This window comes from Phocoena phocoena, chromosome 10 (genome assembly GCF_963924675.1).
Source record: "Phocoena phocoena chromosome 10, mPhoPho1.1, whole genome shotgun sequence".
Classification (NCBI taxonomy): domain Eukaryota; kingdom Metazoa; phylum Chordata; class Mammalia; order Artiodactyla; family Phocoenidae; genus Phocoena; species Phocoena phocoena.
The window spans coordinates 40,641,749-40,657,616 of NC_089228.1; the positions used below are offsets into that span (position 1 = coordinate 40,641,749).

At 36.8% G+C, this 15,868-nt stretch overlaps 1 protein-coding gene across 1 annotated transcript in view; it reads left to right on the plus strand.

Annotated features, from left to right (window-relative positions):
- The window catches only part of SETD2 (SET domain containing 2, histone lysine methyltransferase), a 112,002-nt gene that overhangs the window by 72,547 nt on the left and 23,587 nt on the right, over positions 1–15,868 (plus strand). The window contains exons 13-14 of the mRNA XM_065885394.1: positions 4,943–4,991; positions 9,378–9,561. Of these exons, the coding sequence (XP_065741466.1) occupies positions 4,943–4,991; positions 9,378–9,561 (233 nt within the window). The remainder of the gene's footprint in view (positions 1–4,942; positions 4,992–9,377; positions 9,562–15,868) is intronic.

Here is a 15,868-nt window from a genome sequence, read left to right on the forward strand (position 1 = left end):
AGTGTTTGTCTTTCTCTTTCTTATTTCATTTAGCATAATACCCTCAGGGTCTATCCATGTCACAAGTGGCAAGGTGCCCTTCTTTCTCCTGATTGAATGATATCCATTGTATACATATACCATAGCTTCTCCATCCATTCATCTCTTGATGAACACTTAGGTTGTTTCTGTATTTTGGCTATTGTGAATAATGCTGCAGTGAACATGGGAGTCAGGCATCTCTTTGAGATCTGCCTTTCATTTTGTTTGGATACATACCCAGAAGTGAGATTGCTGGCAGTTGTTTATTAAGAAATGGAAAACTTACAGTATGAATCAGGTATAAAGACTTTCCACCTTTTAATTTCATTTTCCTTCAAGTCAGTCTGTTTTTCTCTATGTACCTTCTCTCTTGGCAATCTCTGACAGTAACACTATATATCGATTGTTTTCTTAAGGTTTTCCCAGATTGTGGATCTCTTGCTTTAGCCTATTTCCTGAACTTTAGGTCTATATTTTCGGCTTTCTCTCTCCTTTTTTTAAAAAATAAATTTATTTACTTATTTATTTTTGGCTGCATTGGGTCTTCGTTGCTGTGCATGGGCTTTGTCTACTTGTGGTGAGCAGGGGCTACTCTTTGTTACAGTGCGCGGGCTTCCCATTGCGGTGGCTTCTCTTGTTGCAGAGCACAGGCTCTAGGTGCACGGGCTTCACTAGTTGTGACACGTGGGTTCAGTACGTGTGGCTTGTGGGCTCTAGAGCGCAGGCTCAGTAGTTGTGGCACACGGGCTTAGTTGCTCTGTGTCATGTGGGGTCTTCCCAGACCAGGGCTTGAACCTGTGTCCCCTGAATTGGCAGGCGGACTCTTAACCACTGCACCACCAGGGAAGTCCCTTCAGGCTTCTCTTGGCTCTCTCCTCCACTTGCCCTTCAGACTCAAGCTCATAATCTTGTTTTATAAGCTAATTCTTCGTCTTTGGTGTACATTTCTGTTAATATCTTCATCATTTTCCAAGTAATCCATAGTCAAAACATGTACCCCTTTTGTAAAAAATTTATATTGCTAATTATAGCAGTTGCTTTAAAAACACTTTCTAGATAACTAAACTTTTCAGTTAGGAACAGTATTGTTGGAAGACAACTTTTTTTGAAATTCTGACAGGTTAGAATGACATCTTCAGATCTTTTGCAGGTGTTATTTTAAATAGCCACCACTGCCTAGTTATTTGCACAGAAGTAGAGCTTGGACACTTGATCTATTTTGAATGCCCCGTTGTTGAATTTGTATACATATATTTATTAATCTATGCCTATATTATCTAAATGCTGGGTAATTCATTTACAGTAACTTTCGAAAGATTTTCCATCACTCTGTCAGGAATTATTGTTAGGTCTTATAAATTATTATACCTAGTATGGTGCAAGGTACACTGTAGACAATTTATGAGATGTATTTCACACAATCTAGAATCTTGAATTTTAGGCCCTCCACATTGGAGTGTCTTTAACATTCTCCTGGTAGACAAAATTTTGAGACCTTATAACTCTGAAAAATACCTTTATTCTATTCTTGTTTGGCAAATCATATAATTACCATTTGGAAATAGATTTTCCTTCAAAATGTTCAAGATGTCATTGCATCATTTTCCAGCTTACAGTGTTGCTATTTTGATACCATTTCGACTCCTTTGTTGTGGGAGGTGCTCTGAGCCCTCTCTATCTGGTGACTTAATATGTCAGTTCTAAAAAATTTTCTTTTTTTTTTTTTTAATACTTTCTTACCCTGCTTTTTTTAATACTTTTCTCTCTCCCTGCTTTCTGGCTACCTGTTAGGAGATGTAGGACTTCTGACTCTTATCCTCTAATTTTATTTTGTTAATCTCCCATTTAGATAAAGGATTAGTGTGAATGAAGGCAACTCAGATAGCAGTTTCAGCAATGGATTCTGTGCCATGCGGGTGTGACATTATTCCAAACAGATTTTCATATCATGTAGGCTAACACTATTGCTGTTTATTCACAAGACAGAATGATCCTGAGAAATGTTACAGTAATCTTTATAGGGCTGCTTCCTTCTTACTTTTTGTTGTTGTGGGACTTTGGAAAAATTCTATTGCATTTCAGGGCCTCAAAGTAGATAATCTTAGTTTCCAGCTTAAATTTTGTATACAGCTTTGACAATATGAAGAGGAGGAAGTTAGTAATTCCAAGTGCTTAGGTGCATGTTGATAGAACTTCCCCATAGTGTTAGGCATACTCTAATAGTCGTAGCTCTTGGTCACTAATCAGTAGTAATCAGCCATTTTGTGAACATCAGAATACTTAAAATTTTTATTTATTTATTTATTTACTTATTTATTTTGGCTGCACTGGATCTTCCTTGCGGTGTGCGAACTTCTTAGTTGTGGCATGCATGCAGACTCTAGTTCCCCAACCAGGGATCGAACCCGGGCCCCCTGCATTGGGAGCACAGAGTCTTACCCATTGGACCACCAGGGAAGTCCCTGAATCCTTTTTTTAAAATTGAAGTATGTTTGACATACAATATTAGTTTCATGTGTACAACTCAGTGATCAGAATACATTTTCTAGTTAGCAGTTGCTCTAAACTTTTGAATGGAATTAAGAATGTATCTTTGAGAAGCATTTCCTCAGTATATTAACCGCCACCATAGAATGGGTCCCAAACTTGAGGTCTGTAATAAATTGCTATAAATGTTTGTAATGAATACTTGTAATGCTGAGACCTTCTGCAAAAGAAACTAAATAAGTTAAAATTGTGTAATTCTTAGTTGACTCAGATATCATCCTCGATATATCTATTCTGAGCACCCTTCATGAATGAACTCTTTTGGAGTACCTAGGTTTACAGAGTACCTAATGCAACAGTCATTTTCAAACTTTTAAAATTAGCAGAATACCTGTTTTTCTCTATAATGTGGGTAGGTGCTGATAAGTGGCGTTCTTTTTCCCGAGATTGTTAACCCCTCCAAGAGGTGGATAGAGAAGTCAGAGCTAAAAGTGTTGAGTCCTTCTTCTCTTTATCCCTGATTCATACCCACAGGTAGACATTGAATTAGACAACTCCAGACATCCCTCAGAGGAATAGATTAGAATGTATCCTCTCTACAGGCAGAAGCAGCCCAAGAGGAGAAAGAGCCCAGATGGCTCTGAGCTGAGGACAGACATACATAGTTCTTTCTCTCAAATTCTCCCTTGTGAGGAAGGAATGAGTGAGGGCTGTTAAGAGAAGCCAGTAATTCAGTGATGTCCGCTTTCTCTGGACATCAGAATCATCTGGGGAACTTCTAAAAAATACAGGTGCCTAGGACCCATTCCCAGAATTTTAGATTCAATTTGTTTTGGATAGTGTATCTATAAAAGTTGCCTGGAGTGGTTTAATTCTGCAGCCAGAATTGAGAATCCCAGCTGTAGTGGAAGTTCTACTTAGAAAAGGCTAGGGGGATGGTGGATGTTACCTACATTTGTGGATAAATCCCCAAAATGGTAGTCCTTCCCAGAATAATGCCACTGTGTCATCTGGTACAGATGATAAAAGGCATCATAACCGTGGGCAGGTTGCTAAACTTTTTTTTTTTTTTTTTTGCGTTACGCGGGCCTCTCAATGCTGTGGCCTCTCCCGCCGCGGAGCACAGGCTCCGGACGCGCAGGCCCAGCGGCCATGGCTCACGGGCCCAGCCGCTCCGCGGCATGTGGGATCTTCCCGGACCGGGGCACGAACCCGCGTCCCCTGCATTGGCAGGCGGACTCTCAACCACTGCGCCACCAGGGAAGCCCTGCTAAACTTTTTAAGTAAGTTTTCCCATTTGTAAAATGGAGATAGCAACCTCATAGTGTTGTTTTGAAATTCAAATAAGATAATGCATTCATACAGATTGCCCTGCGTCTGTAAAGTCCACATTGGCATTTTTACTGGCAGCTGAATATTACATCTTGAACTTCCCTCAGTTGTGACATGTGGGTTATTTCATTTTCCACAAATGCTGCTAGAACCAAAAATCGTGTGGAAAGATTTTTCTTAGAGTACATTTCCTAAAAAATGGGATTACCACGTCATATAGGTGTGGTCAGTATTATGAGATTACTCTGAAGGAAGGGTTTTATATGATGTACCATTGAGAATGTGTGGGTTTGCCATTTGCCCACTTAACAAGGTGACTGGATAAGGAAGTATGTGCCCAAGAGCTACTTGATGGACTTAGAACAGTGAGAGATTGTCAGGGAACAGAATTGTTGCTAGGCTTTAGATTCATACAGCAAGAAAAGGTACCTCAAGGCTTAAAAACATAGTTTATATTTCTCAAGAACAATTTTGATAAAGTATTAGATAGTATTTGAAGAGCAACAATGATCTAAAACTTTCCTTTTTTAAAATAACAGCAGTATAAAAGTAGATTTGGCCATTAGCCAAGTTGATTTTGTATTTATAGAAAAATACGCTGAATAGCAGGAATTGTCTTTGCACATGTAATTTTTCTGAAGTGTGTTTATATAGCTGAGGTATTACTAACCTTTGTCTTCCCTTAAGTAGGGATGGCAAGTGAGATGTTTGACTTGTTCATATGCATACTCTCAGTAAATGAACTATATATGACTTCATTTTATGTGCAGAAGGCATATAGAAATTAAGATTATCAGGAGGTGTATTCCTGCCAGAAATAAAATGTCTTAGTTACTTAGTCTGCTACTTGGCTAATGAGGTCATACAAGCCTGGTAGACGTTTAGAAATAAATATGTATTTGTGCTATATGTTTTTACTTGTTTTTTAAGGGACCAGGATCTATTTTTATTTAAAGCCAAACATAGGTAAAATTTTGGAGAATAATTAAATACCAGATTGTTCCTCCCCATTTCTTTGTTGCCATATGAAATCATTCAGCTTCAAAGCAATCACCACTTCCATTCCACACTGATAACTCTTCTTTTGGTTTATTTTTTGCAGGAGGTATATCGAATTCCAAAGAAAAGTCAAACTGAAAAGGAGAGCACAAGTAGGTATTCAGAGATACTTTGTGCATATGACTTTACGAATATTCTTTTAGAAATATGCAGATGTAACTGATAAGAACTTTATTTTGTTTTTGGAACCAGATAATATGTCATTAGGTAAATGAAATATTTTTGGTATAAGTTTGAAAACATGTGTTTTTAAAACAATTTTCTTGGAGTATAGTTGATTTACAATGTTGTGTTATTTTCAGGTGTACTGCAAAGTGAATCAGTTATACATATACATACCTCCACTCTTTTTTAGATTCTTTTCACATATAGGCCATTACAGTGTATTGAGTAGAGTTCCCTGTGCTATACAGTAGGCCCTTATTAGTTATCTGTTTTTTGTATAGTAGTGTGTATATGTCAATCCCAATTTCTCAATTTATCCTTCCCTTCCTTCCCCCCTGGTAACCATAAGTTTATTTTCTACATATGTGACTCTCTGTTTTGTAAATAAGTTCATTTGTACCATTTTTTAAGATTCCACACGTAAGTGATATCATGTGATATTTGTCTTTCTCTGTCTGACTTCACTCAGTATGACAATCTCTAGGTCTATCATGTTACTGCAAATGGCATTATTTCATTCTTTTTTATGGCTGAGTAATATTCCATTGTATATATGTACCATATCTTCTTTATCCATTCCTCTGTCGATGGACATTTAGGTTGCTTCCCTGTCCTGGCTCTTGTAAATAGTACTGCAGTGAACATTGGGGTGCATGTATCTTATCAAATTACAGTTGTCTCTGGATATATGCCCATGAGTGGGATTGCTGGATCATATGGTAGCTCTATTTTTAGTTTTTTAAGGAACCTCCATAGTACTGTTCTCCATAGGGGCTATACCAGTTTACATTTCCACCAACAGTGTAGCAGGGTTCCCTTTTCTCCACACCCTCTGCAGCATTTATTGTTTGTAGATTTTTTGATGATGGCCATTCTGACCAGTGTAAGGTGATATCTCATTGTAGTTTGATTTGCATTTTTCTCATAATTAGTGATGTTGAGCATCTTTCCATGTGCTTTTTGGCCATCTGTATGTCTTCTTTGGAGAAATGTCTATTTAGATTTTCCACCCATGTTTTGTTTGGGTTGTTTGTTTTTTTGATACTGAGCTGCACAAGCTGTTTGTATATTATGGAGATTAATCCCTTGTCTGTCACTTCGTTTGCAAATATTTTCTCCCATTCTGAGGGTTGTCTTTTTGTCTTCTTTGTAGTTTCCTTTGCTGTGCAAAAGCTTTTAAGTTGAATTAGGTCCCATTTGTTAATTTTTATTTTCATTGCTCTAGGAGGTGGATCTGTGCATTTTTATTCTTAGTGATTTTTTGTCAGAAGAGATGTCCCTTTATACTCCCTGTGTTGTTTCTTTCCTTGAAGTCATGGCCTTCTAGCAGCTTTTCTTCCATTCATTTCTTCCTCTAGAGCAGACATTCTTTTTTTTTTTTTTTTTTTGCGGTACGTGGGCCTCTCACTGTTGTGGCCTCTCCCGTTGCGGAGCACAGGCTCCAGACGCGCAGGCTCAGCGGCCATGGCTCATGGGCCTAGCCGCTCCGCAGCATGTGGGATCTTCCCAGACCAGGGCATGAATCCGTGTCCCCTGCATTGGCAGGTGGACTCTTAACCACTGCGCCACCAGAGAAGCCCTAGAGCAGACATTCTTAAACCTATACTCCTTAGGTGTGTGTAAGTTTTTACCTGTAGATGTTTATATGCAAAATCCTTGGTATACGTTCATTTTACTGGGGAAAATTCAAAACTTTCATCAGATTCTCAAGGAATCAGTGACCCCTCACAAGGTTAAGAATCATTATTACAGAACAGATAATAGGGAGACCATTGCAGTATGGTTTCTGGGCTTTACCACTTAGCTTTGTTTCCAACATACTTTAGAGATTAAAGCAATGGTATAAATTATGGTGGCTCTTGTTAGTCTCTTGTGCCCCTCCAGCAGTGACCCAGTATAAATAGAGTAAAGGAGCCAGTGTGATCATGTTTTTGGTCTTTTTCTTTATTTTTGGCATGAAGAACTTTTTGTAATCTTAAATCTTATTGGTTAAATAATCTTATTGGTTAAAGCCCTGTAAAGTATCCTTTACATCACTTTTGTATCTTTTGGATATTTTTAGTTCTACTGGTTTAGTCTCTTCATAGCCAGACATCCTACTTAGGGCTGCAAAGATTTCTTCCCATAAGAAAGAAAGCTGGGTTGAGTAGTACTTGTTGGCAGTATCAGCAGCACCACTATAGAATTGATCATCAGAGGCTAGCTTCTCTGGGCCCACTGAGTTGAAAACATTAGCAAGACAGGCAAAGTTTCAATACCTTTGAAGGTCCTCCCACCCCACCCTGCCACCATTATTTTGTAAGTATCTAGTCTGGTATGGCCCTCTGAGAGAAGCAGGACATGGTCTGTAGTGGACAATTATAATCTTTTCAGGGAGCAGCCTTTTGTGTGCCAACTTCAGTCTCATCCTCACATGTGGGGAACCCCGCCTCCATCTCAGTATCAGGCTTTTAGCTTAGAGAAATGCTTATAATGCAAACCTGACTTGCTATGTTACTCCTCAGTGCCAAGCGATTAAAAAGCTTAGAACTTTTAAAATTCATAAGGATTGTGAAATACTTTGGGAAATATGCAGTCTAGCTTTATCCTCGTTTTAAAATATGAGAAAATCAGCCTGAATATATAAGATGATTTCTCTGCCTCACATATTCTAAGATGCAGAGTCAGAATATACTGTTGGTATGATTCCTTTTCTTGTTTTACCAGTATATAGTGAAGAAATAGCCACATTTTAAGGAAATTAACACCAGGGTAAGGAACCTGGGTTTGAAGGAGGAAATAGAGAGTCATGGGCAGATCCAGATGAAACTAGATAATAATACTTCACAAAAGGATGTTGTGCTAATACCTTCTGAGCTGAACAGTTGTTTTAATTGTATGGTATTTTCTGCCAGCATGTGGTATTAGATGTTAGTTCTGTTAGCTTCTCACTGACAAATACTCATACATGGCTGTAGATTAGTAACTTTTTTGTAAATAAATGGAGTTTTTGGCCAGCTAAAAGAACTGTGAGAATGGTATATGTAAACCTGATCCTACTGCTGGGGGAAAAAACAACTGATAGCACATTTTTCTGAGATGAGAAAAGAAAAAACAATGTTTATTGAGAATCCGCTTTGCGCTATGAGAGATATTTTATAAGAAATTCTCTCCTTATGAAGAGAGCAATATGATTAGTAGGTAACAGTACTAACATACACAAAGCAACAGCATATAATACTAGTCAGTTTATATTGAAATGTTCATTGGTGGGATCTAGACTACTTAGGAAAATGAAAGACTAGGTGGTGTGATCAGTGAAAAGTAGTACTTAGGGCAGCTTTTGGGAGCAGTGGCAATGGAATTGGGTGAGAACCATTCTAGGTAAAGAGACTGAGTGAAGAAGGTTAGCTTCCGTCTTTTTTTTTTTTTTAATTTATTTTATTTTTGGCTGCGTTGGGTCTTTGTAGCTGCGCACGGGCTTTCTCTAGTTGTGGTGAGCAGGGGCTACTCTTCGTTGCGGTGCGCGGACTTCTCACTGTGGTGGCTTCTCTTGTTGCGGAGCACGGGCTCTAGGTACACAGGCTTCAGTAGTTGTGGCTTGCAAGTTCTAGAGCGCAGGCTCAGTAGTTGTGGCGCATGGGCTTAGTTGCTCTGCGGCATGTGGGATCCTCCCAGACCAGGGCTCAAACCCGTGTCCCCTGCATTGGCAGGTGGATTCTTAACCACTGCGCCATCGGGGAAGCCCCCAGCTTCCATCTTTGAATAGGAAGCTGGCGTTCTTTTTTTGAAGATGTAGCTCTCTGGTTTTGATAACTTACTGAGTTACCACCTGTTTCACCTGTGTTTGAAATATTTTTCTTTTGAAATTGTAGTTCATAAAAAGTTGTCTAATTTTTTTTTTAATTAAAGAGCTTTTTCTATTGAGGTTTTTATGTTTAGCATGCCAGGCTGTTTTTCTACCAACTGTAAATATGCAGTTATAAGGGCAGGGGAAGGCTTTTACATTTTGAACTGACAGGCAGACTGCCTTACTAAAGGTATCAGGAACATTTTGCATGCATGTGTTCCACAGAACTAGTTAGAAATGATGAAAGCTTGGACTGAGACTTTGGTGGAAAAAGGTAGAAAAGGGCAGTCATGGAAGAGACTTTTAGGAAGTAGAGCATACAAGCATATAAGACCTTATGTCTCGTCCAAATTCGGGACTGGGTATATGAAGGAGGAGTCCATAGATCTGTTTGTTGGATAGAAATTTTATTATACAGTTGGTATACTATCATGATGGAGACAAGTCTACCAAGTAAATTTTTTAAAAAACCCTTTTCCCCTAGTAACCGAACGAGGAAGGGATGCTGTTGGCTTCAGAGATCAAACAGTTGCCCCAAAGACTCCTAACAGGTCAAGAGAGAGAGACCCAGACAAACAAACTCAAAATAAAGAGAAAAGGAAACGAAGGGGCTCCCTCTCACCACCTTCTTCTGCCTATGAGCGGGGAACAAAAAGGCCAGATGACAGGTAAGTGGCCTATGTGAGTTACTCTCTTTTCTGAGCAAGTCAAAAAGTACCCAAGTGATACACTTCTGATTTGGGGCAACAAGTGCTTTTGTAATAAATGTATTCTCTTGTGAGTGAGTATAAAAGGAAACTCTCCTCATAACTATTGAGAGTCTCTTTTGACAGTTAGTAATAGCTGTGAAGACTAATAGATTTTTGGTACCCGAATGGCTTCTACTTCATAACGTTTAAATGCTATTTGAGGAGCCAGAGATTTGTTCTTTAAAGGGGAATGGGGGTTGATGGGAGATAACCCTATGTTTTCTAGTGAATCTTACACCATACCAGTTCAAAATGTTGTTTGATCCCTGTGTCAGAGGCTGTCTTGTGATGCTGGTAGAAAAACAGGCCACATAATCACCTGCTGGGCACTAGAAAACATTTGTTCCCGAGAAGTTCTTTTTAAATTAAATATACTTAAAAAAAAAATTGAGATATAGCAGTCATGTAATGCAGTTGTCAGAATTTTTAATTTTGGGTTCTCTGGGTATGTAATAGTAATTCATCATGATTTTAATTTACATTTCTCTAATTACTAAATAGATTGAACATTTTGCCATATGTTTATTGACCATTCCTGTTTACTCTTCTGTGAAGTGTCTTTTTATATGTGGTGTTCATTTATTAAATTTTGTCTTTTTAAGCTCTAGGTGTTCTTTTTTTATATTCTAAATATAATTCTGCAAGTATTTTTTCCCAGTTTATGATTTGTATTTTGACTCTTTCTGTATCTTTCAATACACAGAATTTATTAATTATGGTGTAATTGAATATATCATATATATTGTATGTTTCCTTTATGGTTAGTGTTTACAGTGTTTTAAGAAATTCTTCCCAACTCTTGAGATGACTTTGTGTGTGTGTGTGTGTGTGTGTGTGTGTGTGTATATACATTTTTTTTTAGCAAGATTTAAGTCCTTAATCCATTGGGAATTAATTTTTGTATATATTTTAAGGTAGGAATCTGGTTTCATTTCTTTCTAGGTGAACACCCAGTTGTCCCAGCATCATTTACTACTTGAAAGCTCCTCCTTTCCCCACTGATCTGCAGTGCTGCCTCTTTCCAACAGGTTTTCACATATGGGAGGATCTGTTTCTGGGCTCCTATGACTATCTTATATTTAAGTCTTGATAGCAAGTAGGGCAAATCCCTACTTGATCTTCTGGGATGCCCTGTCTTTTCTCAGATTTATTCTTCCTTAGAATCTGTTTTGAGTATTTGAATATTCTCTATCTAGTTAGGTCTTCTTTAATATTTTTAATGAAGATAAAGTTTTTCATTAATGTCTTTGTTAATAGTTTTCTCCAGAAAAACTTATCTTTTGGTGTATTTATTTCTGAGAACCCTAACTTCTGTTACATATTCAGTTTGGTTTTTGATATGCAATTCACCTTTGTATATTGATCCTATTTTTGTTAACCATTACAAAACTTGTATTAATTTCAAGAGTATAGGATTTTTTTTTGCCCCACTGTCTACTTTTTTTGTCATTGTCAACAGTCCATATCATATGAATTTGTTTGGGTTTTCCTTTCTAATTCTTATGCCTTGTTCATGTTACTTTGCTAGCAATACCTCCAATGCAAATCACAGAATGATTCCATTTTTTGTCTTGGTAATTGATTTCTACTCATATTTTGTTTCCTTCCACTTTTTTAGGCTTGTTATATTGTTTTTTTAATTTCTTAACTGGAACAATTGGGATTCTTAGCTCATTAATTTTTCTCTTCTGATAGAAGTGTTTAAGAACTGTAAGACTGCTTGAACTACTCTTGTTAATGCAGCTTCATAATCTAGTTCTAAATACTATTAGGATATACAATGTGTTTAAATTTCTTTTTGTTAAATTTTCAATTTGTCATTAATTGATCTGTATGATAACAGTTCTTAGAATTTTATTGAAGCTTGCTTTATAGTCTCTTTTGTTTGATATTCCTAGAAATATGCTTATCTTCCTTTTAGTAGGATTTAACTGGTATATCTTTCTTCCTTTTATTTTATTTTATTTTTTATTTTTTGGAGCAGGGAAAGGTTTATCACAGGGCCATGCAAGAAGATGGGTGGCTCATGCTCTTAAAAAAAAAAACCCCAAGCTCCCTGAAGGGTTTCCGCAGAGCATTTTTAAAAGCCAGGTGAGGGTAAGGTAACGGGTTAATATTATCAGTCCTTAGGCTTAAGGAGGCCTGGGGCTATGTGCTCCTGGTCTTTAAGTAGTTAACATCTTCCATTTGGTGGGGGTTTTCACATCTGTAAAACAACTCAGGAGATGTGCATCAAATACTGTTGTCTAGGTACTTCAGAGAGGAGCTAAAGCAGAGGATAGGGGGCAAGTCCTGTCCCAGGAAGGCTCTTCCTTCCTTTTACTTTTAACTTTTCTGTGTCTAATAAGTAGCTTATAGCTGATTGGGTGGTTTTGTTTTTGTTAATCTTTTATGGCAACTCTTTAATTCTTTAACTGGTTGTTTCAATTTAATAAAATTTGAAGCTAATCAATATCCTGAACAACATAAGTACTTACTGGGACCATTCAGCCTTCCCAATTTACATGGTATTATTGTCCAGTATTATAATTCCTTCTCTCTCCTCCCATCAGTTATTGTTAATTTTTTTATGTAGACCAACTGATGTTTTTAGTTTGTTTACATTTACTAGTTTCTCTTCTTTCTTATCTCAGACCCCTTTAAATGGTTTCTTTTTTTAATTATTGTTTATTTATTTATTTTTGGCTGCGTTGGGTCTTCGTTGCTGCGTGCAGGCTTTCTCTAGTTGCGGCAAGAGGGGGCTACTCTTCCTTGCGGTGCGTGGGCTTCTCATTGAGGTGGCTTCTCTTGTTGCGGAGCACCAGCTCTAGGTGCGTGGGCTTCAGTAGTTGTGGCTCGCAGGCTCTAGAGCTCAGGCTCAGTAGTTGTGGTGCTTGGGCTTAGTTGCTCCCTGGCATGTGGGATCTTCCCAGACCAGGGATTGAACCCATGTCCCCTGCATTGGCAGGCAGATTCTTAACCACTGCACCACCAGGGAAGTCCCTAAATGGTTTCTTTTAGTGAGTTTCTCTTCATGATATCTCAGTTTGTGTCTAAAAAGTGTTTTTCATGTTTTGTTTGCATTGCTCACCCTCAGTTTTAAAAATCAGCTTTATCTAACCAGCAAGTATAAATTGCTTACAGTAAAATTCATGATTTTAAGTGTAGTGTTCATTGAGTTTTGTCAGGTGCATGCAGTTATGTAACTACAACCACAGAGGTTATATATTGGGTTGGCCAAAAAGTTCATTCGGGTTTGTCCATAACATCTTACGGAAAAATCCAAACGAACTTTTGGGCCAACCCAATAGAACATTTCATCACCTCATAAAATTATCTCTTACCCCTTTGTAGTGTGTCCCCTTCTTCTACTCCTAGTCCCTGGCCACCACTGATCTCCTTTCTGACTTGGTTTTGTCTTTTCCACAATGTCATATATATGGTATCATATACTATAAAATATATTCTGTCTTCTTTCACTTAGCATATTATATTTGAGATATTCATCCATGTTATTATGCATCTCAGTTCTTTTTTAGTGCTTAGTAGTAGTCCATTGTATAGATAGTTTGTTTATAAATTTAATAGTTGATAGGCGTTTGGATTGTTTCCAGATGACTATTGTGAATATTACTGGCTATGAACAAGTCTTTATGTGAACATTTATTCTCAGTTTTGAAAGGAAGTTCTTTTGGGTTGACAGTTTTTCTGAATACTTTGAAGCTGTTCTTCATTCTTCTGACTTTCCTTATTGATTTTACAAAACTTGTTGGTTGCTATTCTTTGTTAAGTAACCTGGCTTTTCTCTTGGCCTGCTTTTAAGAAGTTCTCTTTATTTGGTGTTCCGCATTATCGTTTCCCTGTGTTTATATGAGGATTTCTTTTTTTTTCAACCTGGTTGAAATTCATTGAACTTTTTAAATTTGAAGATCATCTTCCAAGTTACTAATTCTCTTCAGATCTAATCTCTTGCTTAACCATACCATGGCTCTTATGGGCACTGAATTGAATTGAATATTAGGTTATTTCTTGGTTCATGACACTTATTTCTATCCATGGACCTTTTCTCCATACATTTACTATAATGTAATGAGCCCTGGAGGTCCCAGCATAAAAGTCAGGATCTTAACAATTATATAAATCTTGCTGTGTCACTTATTTCTGCACCGTCCCCTGTCTTTACTACTTGTGATAGCAAGTAGTATCTGTTGGATTCTGTGTTCATTGTACCCTGGCCTGCCTTTTTTTAAATATAGTTTTATGTCATCTAATATATATTTCTTAAAAATATGTTAGTTTTAACTGTATGAAAAGGCTATTTTGCATTTAATTTGACAGTACTTTGTTTTGACTTGATATTTATTTACTAAGATTTATAATAGTATCAGTTTATTTTTATTACTGTATAATGTTTTGTTATAAAGCTTTTTCTATTATGTATAGTGCTGTTATCTTATTTTGGTGTACATGTGCAAAAGTTTCTCTTGGATATTTAAGTAGAATTTTGCCACGTATGTGCAATTTCAATTTTATATGATAATTGAGTTTTAATTTTCATTCTTTTTCCTTTCTAGATGCTTCATGGGGTTCTTATTCAAATCTGCCTGATAGTATTTTATGGTCCTGTTCCTTAGGCATATTTTTAATAGCCTCTTTTATCTTATTAAACATATTAAACATCTCTAATATTTTATGTGTGATAATTCCAGCATCAGCAGTCTTTATATGTCTCTTCCTCTCACTTGTGTGTGTGTGTGTGTGTATGTGTATTTTATAATTTTATAATTATATACCTTTTTTTTTGCTTTCAGTGAGATATAATTGACATACAGCACAGTATAAGTTTAAGATGTTAAGCATATGATTTGACTTACATACATCATGAAATGATCATCACAATAAGTTTAGTGAACATCCATCATCTCATGTAGATACAAAACTATAGAAATAGGGGAAAATACCTTTCCTTGTGATGAGAACTCTTAGGATTTACTCTCTTAACTTTCATATAGAACATACAGCAGTGTTCATTATATATGTATCATGTGGTACAGTATATTCCTAGTACATGTTTATCTTTTATGAGTTTGTTTCTGTGAGTTTTTTTGAAGTATAATCGACCTACAGCACTGTTAGTTCCTGTTACACAGCATAGTAATTTGATATTTCTATACCAAAATGATCACCACAATAAGTCTAATTATGGTATGTCACCTTACAAAGATATTACATAGTTTTTTACTATATTCCCCACACTGTACATTTCATACCGTGTGATTCATTTATTTTGCAACTGAATTTTTATACCTCTTAATCTCCCTTACCTGTTTCTTTCTTCCCCTCTCCCCTCTGGCAACCAGCTGTTTGTTCTCTGTATCTGTAACTCTGTTTGTTCATTTGTTTTGTTTTTTAGATTCCACATACAAGTGAAATCATACAGTATTTATCTTTCTTTGTCTTACTTATTTTTCTCAGCATAATACCCTCTAGGTCCATCCATGTTGTTACAAATGGCAAGATTAATTTTATTTTCTAATGAACTCCTGTTCCTTAGAACTTAATCTGTAGGAATTCATTGAGGCCTGGATTTAAGGTGCTCTCTTCTATAGACTGTTTGCATTTGTTTCTGCCAGGCAGCTAAGGGTACTACCACACCACTAACACTTTAAAGGAAGTTTTCAACTACGAGGTTTTTAGACCATATATTTTTTGTTGTTTGGATAAATGCTGTACCCTTATCCATGAATCTATTATTAGATGTTTCTTTGCAATGAAACGTCTTGAAATTAGTTGTCATTTTTCATTTTTGCCAAGAGCCTTTCTCAAAAGTTTGATTCAGTCCATAGAACTTCACAAAAGAATCTTTTAAGTCCTCAGTTCTCCTGTGAATGTTAGAGCTAATGGTTTCTTGGGGGCTTACTGGGGATACTTGTCAAAACTATCACAGGGTATTAGGTTTAGCAATATGATATTATACTTGGTACTGCACAAAGAGTATGTGAATATAACCCCCCATACTTTTATGTGTACATGCTTGTCTTTCACTTAACTAACCTGTGTTGATATTAATGCGTGTGGTCAGACATACATCAAATTCTGTAGCTTTTATTAGTGTATTTCGGTTTTTGTTTTAATTTCAAAATTTGTAGTTACAGAACTACAGAACTTAACTATAAAGAAGAATCTATTTAGGGTACTACATGTATCTTTAGTTTGAAGTTCTAGAAGCTGAGGATAAGGATAAAGT